At 42.1% G+C, this 14,273-nt stretch overlaps 1 protein-coding gene across 2 annotated transcripts in view; it reads right to left on the bottom strand.

The window, feature by feature from the left end:
- Nucleotides 1-14,273, bottom strand: part of Prkdc (protein kinase, DNA activated, catalytic polypeptide) — a 204,796-nt gene that overhangs the window by 2,789 nt on the left and 187,734 nt on the right. For both annotated transcript variants that reach the window (NM_011159.2, XM_011245841.3), the window contains 9 exons: nucleotides 9,631-9,835; nucleotides 8,113-8,180; nucleotides 5,555-5,775; nucleotides 5,212-5,304; nucleotides 4,210-4,299; nucleotides 3,490-3,561; nucleotides 3,218-3,419; nucleotides 1,300-1,488; nucleotides 227-366 (listed from right to left, as the gene is read on the bottom strand). In NM_011159.2, coding sequence (NP_035289.2) covers nucleotides 227-366; nucleotides 1,300-1,488; nucleotides 3,218-3,419; nucleotides 3,490-3,561; nucleotides 4,210-4,299; nucleotides 5,212-5,304; nucleotides 5,555-5,775; nucleotides 8,113-8,180; nucleotides 9,631-9,835 — 1,280 coding nt within the window. The remainder of the gene's footprint in view (nucleotides 1-226; nucleotides 367-1,299; nucleotides 1,489-3,217; nucleotides 3,420-3,489; nucleotides 3,562-4,209; nucleotides 4,300-5,211; nucleotides 5,305-5,554; nucleotides 5,776-8,112; nucleotides 8,181-9,630; nucleotides 9,836-14,273) is intronic.

Genomic DNA, 14,273 nt, shown 5'->3' with positions numbered 1-14,273 from the left:
ATAACAATATTATGGCATGACCTTAGTTCTCCTATTGGTGCTGACTGTACAGAAGCACAAAACAGACAAGGGTGTGAGCCCAGTCCTTGCAGGCTGGGCTTGGAGGGGTAAAGCCGCCCTAAGAGTCACTTTCTCCATCTACACAGTGAAGTGCCATACTGCTCAGAAGTGTGTGAAGTGCTTTGCACTTTTGAACACACACTGATTCTGCATTCACAAGTCTTACCAAGTTATAACAGCTGGGTTGGCCCCTGCTAACTTTCTCTTAGCATAGCGTATTTTATGTTGTGGATACCAATTCTTTTCCGTTACATTTATTTCTTGAATCCATGATCCTCCTTTTCTCAGCATTGTCTGCTCAAAACTCTAAGGGAAAAAACACATTTTTTTCTACTTATTATAATAGCATATACAAATTACATTAAAAAACATTAAACCAAGTAATGACCCTAAAACAAAGATCTATAACTGGAACAGCTCTCTAGCTTTCTAGTCAGACACTGACATGGCACATATCACCATGATCATGCGATGCAGAGAGGTGAGAAGAAGTCCACATAAAAAGATGAGCTTAATGCTTTCGGGGATAGTCTGGATAATTGAGTCAAACAGCATTATCTGTTCTTAGATAAGGAAATTAAGGAAAAATTCACATGGAATGATTTTTAAATCAAAGGTTGTTGTTGGCTGGAGAGATGGTTCAAGGATTAAGAGCACTTGATGTTCTTACAGAGGACCAACCAGCATTCAGGTCCCAGAAACATTGGTTACATCTTCTGTAATTCTAATTCAGGTGCTCCCTCTTCTGGACTTTGTGGGCACTGCATGCATATGATGCACTTACATACCTGCAGGCAAAACACTCATAAAAACTAAACATTTCTTTTCAAAAGTTGTAGGTTCGGAGGAGGATTGTTATAATTTTAGAAATCAAGAGGTTGAGACGAGATTCTTTTGAGTTCGAGGACAGCCTTGGCTATGTGGAAAGTTCTAGGCTAGCCCAGGCTAGAGTAAGACCCTGTTTATAATTAAAACAACAATCAGAGCAACAAATTGTGTATGAAAACAGAATTCGTACTTAATGTTACTAATGGGTCGATACTGTCACCTCCAGTTAGGCGCAAACTAAACATAGTAGTATGTTTCCTCCAAATAAATGTTTTGCTTTTTATATGATTTTTTTTTAGGTTAGTTTTGAGAAATGTAGCACAAAATAATATAAACATTTCAGTAAATACAATGATGTATTTTCACAATCCAAAGGAGACATGAGCATGTCTGTCCAAAACCAAAATGTACCTTCCAATCAAAGGAGGGTTCCTTCACAAAAATTTCCATGGTGTCAGTGAGCAGACCTGCACAAGAGCGGAAAGCCCTCAGTGCATGCACCATGACCGTGCACATGAGACCCGTTTCTTTCATTGGCAACATGAGACTGACAAATTGGCGGGTTAGACGAAAAGGCATCAACTCAGGGACTGGAAGAAACTAAATAAGAGAAAAAAGTATATCTAAGTACATGTACTGGATAGTTTTATGTCAACTTGACAGAAAGTTAAAGTCATCAGAAAGGAGGGAATCTCAATTGAGAAAATATCTCTATAAGATGGGGCAAACCTGTACAATATTTTCTTAAATTAGTGATTGATGGGGGAGGTCCCAGCACATTATGGGTGGTGCCATCCCTAGGCTGTTGGTTCTGGGCTGAGCAAGCCATGTAAAACAAGCCAGTAAGTAGTACCCCTCCATTGCCTCTGCATCAGCTTCTGCCTCCAGTTTCCTGCCCTGTTTGAGTTACTATCTTGATTGCCTTTAGTGATGGGCTATGATGTGGAAGTGTAAGCCAAAGAAACCCTTTCCTCCCCTTATGATAGTGGTGCTGACGATGACATATACGGACCAGAGCTCTCAAGAGAACAGGCACAATGCACATAAAGCACCGCCCTAGGGGGTCCTTTCCTTTTAGTGACGGTACAAACGGTATCTTCTTTCCTTCTTTCCTTCCTTCCTTCCTTCCTTCCTTCCTTCCTTCCTTCCTTCCTTTTCCTTCCTTCCTTCCTTCCTTCCTTCCTTCCTTCCTTCCTTCCTTCCTTCCTTCCTTCCTTCCTTCCTTTCATGTTTATTCTGTCCCAACGGGGGCTGGTTCTCTCCTTCTACCATAATGTGGGTTCTATGCACTGACCTTAGGACACCAGGCTTGCTGGCATGCACATTTACCCACTGAGCCATCGCACTGGTCCTGTTTTTTAAGCTAGGGTCTAACACTAAAGGCCACGCTTGCCTTGAATTTGCAATCATTTTCCTGTCCCAGCCTCCCTTGTGTTGAGGTTATAAGCATAAACCTAGGTACTTCACATTTCTAAAAATCAGCTAGAGAATCCCTATACCCAAGAATAATCAATTCAGATTGTGTTACCCTCTCAAAGCATAAACTTCTATGGAGTAACCCAGAGCCTGGGAGACTCAGAAGCTCAACAGAAACAACTTAAATGACATTTTATATAAGACACTCTAGTTATACGTGTTTGTAACAACATAATATCTTTTTCTTCTTAGCTCTGATTACATATCACTGTGTTTCCCATGACTTACAGGTCATGTAGGAGCCTAAAATGAGGGCGAGATTATTTGTTTCTTCCAAAAGTGTCAGGTTTCATAACAATGCCAAAGTCAACTTAACTTCCTTTAATTAATTTCTGGAGGTGTTAATGCCACATGGTTGTCAACTTCCTCTGGAATCAACTAAAATCCACGCTTCTGGGTGCACCTGTGAGGGTTTCCTTGATTGGCTCATTTGCGGTGGGAAGACTCTTATACTACATCTGGGCCACACCTGATGGCAGCCTGTATAGAGGGCCCTAGGTCTTGCTAGCAAGTTCATCTATCCTGTTGCCCAGGCATTTCTCTGCTGCTATTATAATCTATAATATAATCTTCTTTGGGATTCCAACACAAACTGAAGACTAGCAGCTCTCTAGGAATCTTCCAGGACTCTAGCACCTGACTGGAACTGCTGAGACATCCTGGACTGAACAAGTACTGGCTTGTTGCCCTTTCTGTCAGAAGATAGCCATGGTTAGACTAGCTGAACCATGGTCTAAAGCCACTCTAATAAATCCCATGTATATGTTCATTATATCAGTTCTGCTCCTTTAGAGAATCCTGGCTAGTGCATATTCCAATTCTAAGTCAGGAGTGAGAGTTAAGCACAACACACCTGAGTAGCTGATCCAAACGCATGTCCAAAGTCAATTCCAATCACACTGCCTGTCTCCATGGCCACCATGAAATTGTTCAGGTGTCTGTCTCCAATCCCGAGGAGCCAGTGGCTGATGCACAGCAGTGCATGGGAGCTGGCAAAGTGGGAACGCAGTGCCAGGAAGGCCTCAGGGCTGGTGCTCATCTTTACAAAGGCCCGCCTAGGAGGGAGAAGCATATATCTGTCATCTCTGCTGTGCCTCTGGGGTGTGAAGGGACAGACTTACTTACTTTAAGAGGTCAGGCGGCACTTGACTTTCCCTTCTTCTGAAAGCTACAACTGTTTCTGTACGGTTAGCTCGGCTGTGATTTAAGAAAAACATGTCATTAGAACAAATTTCTGGTGACTTTAAAATTTAAAATTATTTATACTGAAATATTGTATCAGCTGGGCATGGTGGCACTTGGGTGAAGAGACAAGTGGATTTCTGAGTTCCGTGACAGCCAGAGATACACAGAGAGACCTTGTCTCAAAAAAAAAAAACCAAAACCAAAAACCAAAAAACAAAAAAACCAAAACCAAAACCAAACCCTGACCCAAAAGAAAAAAGTATTCTTAATGTCAAATAACTATATTTTAATGATATCTACAGCAAAATGTATTCTTTGACTGGGCAGTGGTAGTGCACGCCTTTAATCCCAGCACTTGGGAGGCAGAGGCAGGTGGATTTCTGAGTTCAAGGCTAACCTGATCTACAAAGTGAGTTCCAGGACAGCCAGGGCTACGCAGAAAAACCCTGTCTCAGAAAACCAAAAAAAAAAAAAAAAAAAAAAAAAAAAGTATTCTTTGCCTTCTTCCCTCCCTTCTCAGTACTGGACACAGATGCCAGGGCCTCACATAAGCTAAGTCAGGGCTCTAACCATATCATTAGACATCTAATGCCAAATTCTCAAGAATCAAAAGTATGCACTTTTTAAAAGAATGAACAAAAGTAGAAAAGTCCAACTCACCTGTACATTAGCACATAGGCTCCAGCATCGCTTTTCCCCGACACTTTCATCAGCCAGTCTTTATAGTCACGGATCGGCGCTTTGGGGTCACTAGCAAGTAAGAAAAGGGGAATTAGAATTAAGGAGGTATACTGCATGGCAAAGAACATTGAAAGAGTATTGAAAAACAGTGAAAAATAAATACAACTTTCAATATGCCATATTCATTCTTTTTTTGGGGGGGGGGTTCGAGACAGGGTTTCTCTGTGTAGCCCTGGCTGTCCTGGAACTCACTCTGTAGACCAGGCTGGCCTCGAACTCAGAAATCCGCCTGCCTCTGCCTCCCGAGTGCTGGGATTAAAGGCGTGCGCTTAATGATTCCAAGATAAACTCAAGCAGCTACCCATACAAATCCTCAGGCACAACAGAGTCAGGTACAAGAATTTTTTTTTAAATACGGAGAAAAACAAGATGTTACAGTAAACAAAGAGATCTGTGACGTAGGCATGTCACCCTGAAAGGCAGCCTGACAATCATGAGATCACTGCTAATAGGCCTCATTTGACAGTAAGTTAAATCTTTTACAAATCATTCACAAGTTCATTTTTCCTTATTTTTAGACTATTCTCGACATTTCTTTATCATTTCCTGAATGTAGATACACATACAAAACCCATTCTAGGTAAGTGTCTGCAATCCCATCCTGAGTTTGCAAAGGCTTCAGTAACATTTCACATAAGAGTTAGCACATGTGCGGGTGGACACACTCTGCTGTGTATACATTTGTCTACTTTTTAGTTTGTGCTAAATGTCTTCCTAATGAGCTTTCAGAAACCAAAACAAATAATCACAAGTTGAGGGTCAGGTTGGTAGTACGCACCCGTGATCATGAGTCCAATGCCAACCTGGACTATACAGTGAAATCTATCCTCAAAAACAGGGGTGGGGTGGGTGAAAGCTAGCCCCAATGCAGAAAGATCTCTATGCATTTTTAGGTTGTCCAAGGTGACATGGTGACATTACCTGTTATTAGCCACTTTCTCCTCTTGTGACATATTACTCAAAAGAAGATCCTTCAAGGTCATAGTATTTTCAATCCATTCAATTAATCCTAATCTAAAAAATAAAACAAAATATTTACAAATAAGTATACTTGCTCTTTCTTCATCAGAAAAAGTGTTCTGAAGAATCAAAGCAAAACAGATTTGTTCCCATCCAATCTTTATTTCCTCACCTACTTTCCTATGTAATTCTACTTGAGTTCTGACCATGGGAAGCTTCAAGAGCCCATAAACCCACTTTAGAACTCAGCCAGGGTAGGAGATAAGCTCTCTCCCCAGTATAAATAGGTTCACTCAAGTCATACCTAGAGGTCATTGGCACGACACGGTAAGTCCTTAACTGCATGTTTCTCTGACTGCAGGCAGCATCCTGAGAGAGAATGGCATTCATGACCTCAAAGATCTGCTCAATGCGCTGGTCTTGACGGAGGTCCTCACCACCTTTTACCAGGAACGGGTATTCCTTTTCATCATGGCCTCGAATAACAATGCGCTTTGGCTTCCTCAAGGAGAGCATCACTTTTACCTTTAAACATGAAGAGATGTGTTATTGTAGTGGGTTTGGTCTAATGCTGCCTGTATTATGTTCATTTGAGTCCCCAAAATCACATGAGAATCCGCAAATCCTCATGTAAGACATTGAGGAACCCTGTCCCTAGTTGTTTTTGATTGGTGAATAATGTTGCCATCAGTCAATGGCTGGACAGGGCAGACAAAGGCAGGACAGGGAGAAGGGGAGGAAGAAGGAAATCCACCGAGCTGGGAGAAGGAGGAGAGGAAACACCACACCTAAGAAGGTGTGGGACAGACAGCAGAGCCACCGTAGGAGCTGGGGGAGAACGGCCCAAGAGGGCTGCCTGATTGGGTCCAGAGTAGCAAAGATGGAATATAGATTTTAGTAAGTAATGACTTGGGAATATTGGAGGGATGTGGATTAGCCATGTGGACAATAGGAAGTGACCCTGCCACTGAGCTGTATAAGGCATATCAAAATGTAAAAGTGTGTAAATATATCTTTCATTCAGGAATCTAGCATATTGGGGTAGGTAGTGAAGAACAGGTCTCTGCCCCCAGGATCAATTCAAGTAGTTAATTGGGGACTGCTACAGCTATTGCTGTTTTAAAAAATAGTCTTGGTATGTTACCCAGTTTAGTCTCTAATGCCTGGGCTCAAGTGGTCCTTTTATCTCCTGAGGAGCTGGGGCTACAGTGTGCACTACTACAGCAAAAAATACTTAAGGGCAGTTTCAGAGTAGCTCACTACACCATGGTCAGCATGGATGCACTCCACAAAGGAGGACCTCTCTTTGAAGACAGAGTCAGGTGGTATACAAAAGCAGAACCTGGGATGTAGGCTTCAGGGCCATCTGTCATGCTTCAGTACTACACTGAAGTGCACAGGTGGCTTGCCTCTGCACTTTCTCACAGTTTTCCTTCCCCCACCCCAGGCTCTCTCCCACAGCAACTGAGTGCACAGGCAGCTTGTCTCCCACAGCAAACACAGGGCTTCCTCCCCATCCCTGGTCCCTCTGAGAGAACTTGAGAAGCCAGCTTGAGTAAGCCGGATTACAGCCTTCCTAGCCTCTGTGACACTGATAACCAGATGGGCACTTCCCAGGTGCAGCTGGTGCCTGTCCTTGAAAAAATGAGATTAGGGTCCCATGTTTAAATCATAGAAGGGAGGTGATCAGAGGTCACAGACAATTATGGCCGGCCATAAAACTAGTTCCTGAGAGCCCCATAAAGATGATCCTTAGGTCAGAAGACTCCCCCTCTCAGCCATATGATTCCGTCCTACCAAATGGTATCTTGTCTGAATTATGAGTTACCTCCCCTGCCTCCCCCATCGCCCTAAGCACTCAAAGAATCTCTAACTATGCTGTATCTAAGTGTCAAGTCTTCCAAGCTCGCGGTCACACTCCTGTCCTGCGCTTTGAAAAGGCTTGCTATGCGAGTCTGACTGGGAAACAGTAAAGAGACTCTTATGCATGACTGCAGCAGAGCTGCAGTTCTTGATCTCCCCTGGGCTTCCTGCTGAGTGGGGGCATAACAATACCTATCACACTCAATTCCTGTTTACAGTTACTGCCTGTAACTGTGGATAGCCTTCTCAGTATGTGATGCCCAACATAAAGGTCTTTAGAGGTGATTAAGATTTTATTTATTATTATATGTAAGTGCACTGTAGCTGTCTTCAGACACACCAGAAGAGGGCATCAGATCTCATTATGGATGGGTGTGAGCCACCATGTGGTTGCTGGGATTTGAACTCAGGACCTTTGGAAGAGCAGTCAGTGCTCTTAACCGCTGAGCCATCTCTCCAGCCCAATGGCTTCTGTTTTTATCAACTGTTATTGCCTGCATTCATTCATTCATTCATTCATTCATTCATTCATTCATTCATATATATATATACATATATATATATACATACACACATATATATGTATATACTTATATATACATACACACACAAAATAATACATATGAATATTTGAAACAAAATTTATTAAGTCCATATAATGTGAATGTTTCAGGGCTGACCATCTGGTACTTATAATATCCTTGTTTTTTTTCCCAAGACAGGGTTTCTCTGTATAGCCCTGGCTATCCTGGAACTCACTCTGTAGACCAGGCTGGCCTTGAACTCAGAAATCCGCCTGCCTCTGTCTCCCAAGTGCTGAGATTAAAGGCATGCGCCACCATGCCCGGCTACAATATTCTAAAATATAACTGATACTGAAACATTGGAGACACTATCTTTAGGAATTTGATCAATACTATAATTCGGGAACAAAATGCTAGTGGAATGTTGACCAATACATCAAATGTCACAGAAACAACAATGACAAATACAACTTACCCGCTCATCAAATCCAGAGATCCGCACGTGATATTCAGGCAGTGGTTTGCTTTTTCCATCATATTGTCCTAGAGCAAACACAGAGCCTTGCTTAGGAACTGTCTGTTATAAAACCTACATATTTAAAAACATGTATGTTGATCTAATATAGAAAGTTTATGTAACATTCTTATATTTTTAATTCAAAGTTGTCATTTATAGAAATTAGCCACAACCAGGTGAGGCTTCACCTTTAACCCCAGCACCCAGGAGACAGAGGCAGGTGAGTTTTTGTGGGTTCCAGGCCAGCCTGGTCTAAATGGTGAGATCCTGTTTAAAAAAGAAAAACAAGAAAAAGGAAACAGCTTTTCTTCCCTGTTAAATGTAATTGCACAGCTGTCAATAAAGATGAGAGTGCATCTCTGTACACTGCTCTCTTCTATTTGCTGAGAGGGGAAAATCAGTCACCAGATTAAAACATTGCTTTCTTGGGAAAATTCTAGGTTGGTGAACATGGAATAGGAAAGAAATTTCTTCTGACAGTTTGCTGCACTTGTCTACCTCAGTGTGACAGTCTGTTTTCCTGTTGCTGTTTTCTTTGAATGGGACCAGCTGGGGCCTAGGAAGTGACCTCTCTACACTGTTATTTATTTCTGAAGAGAAGTTACTCAGAAGCAAAGTAGGAGTCAATGATTGAGGGGTCTTATAAGCACAAAATTGAAATCTGAACAATTGCCATAATAAAAAATATAGTAAACTGTACTAATTCATAGTAACTAGAGGTTTTTGTCATAATGACTATGGCTGAGGTGAGACAATGGAGAGAGGCCTCAGCAGTTAGGAGCATTTGCTGTTCCAGAGAACCTGAGTTTGGTTCTCAGCACGCATGTCAGGAGGCTTACAACCATTAGTAATTCCAGCTCCAGGGGATATGACACTCTTTCCTGGTCTGTGGGCACTTGCACTGACATGCATCTACACCCATGGACACATAACCAAAATAAATAAATCTTAAAAGCAAAACAAACAAGGAAAACCCAGATGGGCTGGGGAGATAACCCAGTGGGTAAAAGTGCTTTCAGTACAACCAAGTTTATATTTCCAGAACTCATGCAAAAGCCAGATATGACAGCTTGCGTTATCTGTGGTCCTAGTTGCTCCCAGATCCTGTGATGCCAGGAGATCCGGAAATCAGAGGCTGAGGAAAGCACAGGTACACACAGGTTAGCCATCATGAAGCAGAAAAAACAAGGTCCTGTCTCTCAAGCAAGGTGGAAAAGAAAGATGAGTACTTAGGGCTGCTCTCTGACCTCCACATGCATATGTACATATTTATGCACCCCTGTACACACACACACACTCTCTCTCACACTCTCTCTCTCTCTCTCTCTCACACACACACACACACACACACACACACACACACACACAGCACCCAACCTGTTAAGATCCCAATGTCATTACTTAGAAAGCACAAGTTCTCGCTGCCATGCTATTCCCCTTAAGAAGTGTTCTTCTCACTATTGGATGTTAACTCACCAGGAATCTCCAGTTCATTTTTCAGGAACTGCGCTTTGAACTCACTCATCCAGGGGGAATACTCTTTCAGGTTCCCAGGTAGCTTTGAGTCTTTTTTCATCCTTACAAGTAGCGAGCCAGTGATCTTACAAAAGTCATCGACCTTCATTGTAAGCAGCTTAGAACCACCATTCCCAAAGCTCTTGACAAATTCTTTCCCAAACGCCTGGAAATTACAAGTTTACTGTAAAGACTCGTATTCCTTTTATACATTTGAAAAAGCTCCAAGCTTATGAATATTTCAATATTCTAAAATATTTCGAATGTCTCTTTCATCTGTGTCTTATCGTCCTTTAGACATGTCATTATTAGAATGGCTCCTAGTTACAAGTTCTAGTTTACTTCAAAAGCACAGCAAAGAGCCGAGCACATGGCACAGGCCTTTATTCTCAGCACTGTCTGGAGACAGAGGGAGGTCAATCTCTGTGAGTTCAAGGACAGCTTGTCTACAGAGTAAGTCCTTGTCCCCCAACACAAAACAAAACAACCATGGTAAGGTCATCTAACCACCCTGTACTCTGTCCAGTTCTAGGCCTACTTTAGTTGATGTACAAAGAATGACATGGATAATTAGGAACAAAGTTAGAAGCAAAATCAAAGGAGCAATTAAATAACAACAAATAGTTCATAGTTCTTCATAGGAGCTAAAGAGAAGAAAGAGTGATAATGTTCTCAGTCAGGGTCTATCGAGACATTGCTTTAGATCATAAACCAGTATAAACATCATAAGATCAATAATTCCAGAAGCAATTATCAGAAGTCCTGTGTATCCTTCCCCTAGCCTTGAGCTGGCTGAATCAGACCTTGTTTCTGCCACAGTCTGCTAGCCCATCCAAGGTAGTCTTCCTACCTAGGTAAAGTCGACCGGACCGACCGACCGTCTGCCACATCTGCAGCTTCCTGCAAGAAGCCACTACCTGCTGAGCAGCTGAGCTTGTCTCCCTGACAAGATCCTGGCAAAGTGGGGGGTGGTCTCCCCTTTTATATTCAGACCTTAGAATTAAAACATTGATCCCTGATCAGAGGAACTTTGTCTTGGCTTGTTATTTCTCTCCCATCCATCCCCACTTTCTTTTCAGGAACCCAGTAACTCATGGCTGTTGGCGGCTACCAGTACTGTATCTTGGAATGTATTAGTTCTTTTAAAAATATTTATTTGAATGAAAATCTTGATATCAAATAAAGGTAAAGCAAAACTGAGAAGTGTCAAGATTTAGCAGATCATCTTTTTGGCTTTGAAACAGAGTCTCATGCAGTTCATGAATCTCTGCTTACTTTATTTTGGTTCAAGCTGTAATTAATTTCAACAGTTTCTAGTAAGAAAAATGACACATAAAGTTATTTCTTCTTCAATTTAGAGATGGATTAAAAATATAGAAATAAAGGACTGGGGATAGTACTGTGGCATAGTACTATCCAGCATGGTCAGGGTGCTAGATTTAGTCCTCTGAACCACACAGGAGTTTGTAGCTTAGTAAAAGGCTGGGTGTGGCTGTGCTTGGCAACAGCAGGGAGGGACAGTGATGTGTGCTCATATACTCTTAGGGCAGGCTTACTGGACCCAATATATAGGGAAAGGATTTAAATCTAAGGTAGCTATGGCTTTAAAAAGAGAACATGGAAGGTTTCCAAGTGAGGCCATTCTCATTCAGTTGACAAGACAGATACATGATAGGGTACGACAGGCTGTAGCTCAGAACCATGGATCTGACATCCTTTCACAGAGATGCTCTCAGATCTAGTTCTCTCACTGTTGCTCTCATCTTCATTTCAGTAAAGCACAGCCCAGCACACAAACAACATCCAGTTCATAGCTTTTGTTCATAAACAGAGTTCTTCTAGACACTGTCCAGCCCTTTCATATGATAATGGCTGGTGTAGGATAACAGACTTGTAAAGCTGCAAACCTGGGCTTGTAAAATGTGTGGGCTACTGTTTTGGGAAAACAAACCAAATATATCTTTTCTTATCTAATATTCTATAACTGCATAATTTTATTAAACTAACTTAAGTATTATTTATTACTTAATTATATGATGATTCTGTTTAGAGTCACTTGAATATTCAATAATCAATACCACATACACAATAGGATATTAACCTTAATGTGTCAGAAAGCAAAATATAGAAGTTCATAGTGTTTTTAGGGTGTCTACCCATGTTTAAACTACAGGAAGACTTGTGTGTTCCTACCTTTAATCTAAAGAATACTAGGTGTAACCCACAAAAGCAACCTCTGCTTAACTAAAGTTATCCTAATCACCTAATTTAAGGATATAGGGTGGAACAGAAAGATCAACAGTGGGAAGAAACTTTGTAGTAAAAAAAGAATATGAAAACATGATGAGTAAAAGGTCTAGAAGGAGCTTTACCAGGTTACAGGGGCTGGCAGGAGCAGGAAATGAAGAGCAACTGCAATTGGCCACAGGGTTGGCTACTTTCTATGATGAATAAAATGTTCTAATAGTTATGTGGTAATGACTTCAAACTTCTACATCTATACTAAAAGCTAATGCACTGTACATATTAGGTGAGTGAACTGTAAGAACCTATAATTTATATCCTAACATAAATGCAATGTAGCTGTCTATAATGTAGCCGGGGAACTACCAACAGAAGTGCCAGAATTCTTCTTTATGAGTGTCTTGAGGTTTGGCAGAACAGAGATAGGAAGAAATAAGCCTGTAAAGGGAAGGCATCCATGAGGGATGAAGAATATCCTGGTTGGTAGAGCAGTAAGAGGTGAAGGGCCAAGGAAGAAAAGATGCTGACGGTGAGTGTCTACACCAGAAAGAAGAGTTGCCACAGGGGTCTACTGAAAGCATCCTTATGTGCTCTTCTTGGTGGGAATCCAGCTTATGTCCTTCCCATCAACTATCTCAGCCTTCCCGTCTAGCTCATTTACATTCCTCTGTGACAGCTCCCCATTAATGAATATCGCTTACTAATCACACTCAATATTAAGTCTTAATTCTGTAATAAAGACTAACACATTGGATTTCTGCCACATCCAAGAAATATCTCATCATCACCTCACAGTAAAAGGATAGAAAGAGATATTCCAAGCAAATGGACCCTTCAAGAAGCAAGCAGGTGTAGGTAGCCATTATAAAATCTGACAGAACAGACTTCAAACCAAAACTAACTATGATAGGGAAAAACACTACATAATTGAAGGAAAAATCCACTAAAAGCATATTGCATTTCTAAACATCTATGCACCAAATACATGGTATCTTAGGGTTTTTATTGCTGCAATGAAACACCATGATGAAAAATCAAGTTGGGGATCAATGGGTCTATTTGGGTTACACTTCTAGATTATAGTATATCATTGATAGAAGTCAGAAGAGAGATTCAAGCAGGGCTGGAACCTGGAGGCAGGAGCTGATGCGGAGGCTGGGCTGGAGTGCTGCTTACTGGCCTGCTTCATATGGCTGGTTCGGCATGCTTTCTTATAGACCCAGAACCACCAGCCCAGGGATGTCACTACACACTATGGGCTGCCCCCTACCCCCATTGAACACTAATTGAGGAAATGCCTTACTGTTAGGAGCAGGTGTGGCGGCAGTCCTAAAGGCGCCAGGGACTGCAGCTAAGTCATATGACTTGCACCTGACTTCCTCATATAAGACACAAACATCTTGAGTGCTGCGCAGGTGTACCAGGATACAGGTGAATCCAATTTGGTGGAGATTTGCCCCTGCTGCCCTGATTAGCTGAAGCTGCGTGCCTGGTGAGGTGGCGTGGCCTGCTGTGCGTGGATGGGAACTGAGAGTATATAAGAGTGAGAGGCCCGGGTTAGAGAGAGGATTATTATTCAAGAGAGGATTACTATTAGTGGGGAGATATAAAAACAAGGGAGATATAAAAACAAGGGAGATATAAAAACAAGGGAGATATAAAAACAAGGGAGATATAAACAAGGGAGAGATATAAACAAGGGAGATATAAACAAGGGAAATATAGAGAAAGAAGAAACAGGACTGAATAAACGTGTGCAGAAGGATCCTGTAGCAGCGTCGTTCTTCCTGGCCTGTTGAGCGCGCGCAACAAGTTGGTGCCGAAACCCGGGACAAGAAACATCTTCAGGCATGAGCGAAGACCCCCTACTACAGGGAGGATTCAGAACTGCATCACAGGGAAGAAGGGGTTAATAAAGTGTTCCCGTGAAACAGACTGTTGAGAAGGATCCGGCGTGGATTCAGAACTCTTCAGCTGGGGAACGGTACTGATGAAGAGAAAGAAGAAAGATGAAGACTGAATAAACTGCTGTTAGAAGGACTGGTGGTCGCGTCGTTCTTGCTGGTCGAGAGCAGATGCGACAATTGGTGGCCCGTACGGGGAACCGACTCCCCCACCGAGTTCAGAACTTTCAGCAGTCAGTGGTTGCCGGCAGGGTAAGTTCACGGTGAGTGAAACTTGCGACCCCAGGTGTTTGGGAAGGACCTCGATAAAATAGAGGTGAGCATAAAGTTGCCAGGAAGTAGGCACAAAGTACCCCAGGAGTTTGGGAAGGACCTCGGATAAAATAGAGGCAAGCATAAAGTTGCCAGGAAGCAGGCACAAGGTAACGAAAGGTTCCCGGCTTTGGGACAAGTTAA

This window comes from Mus musculus, chromosome 16 (assembly GCF_000001635.26).
Source record: "Mus musculus strain C57BL/6J chromosome 16, GRCm38.p6 C57BL/6J".
NCBI lineage: Eukaryota > Metazoa > Chordata > Mammalia > Rodentia > Muridae > Mus > Mus musculus.
This window is presented reverse-complemented; position numbering and strand designations above follow the sequence as displayed.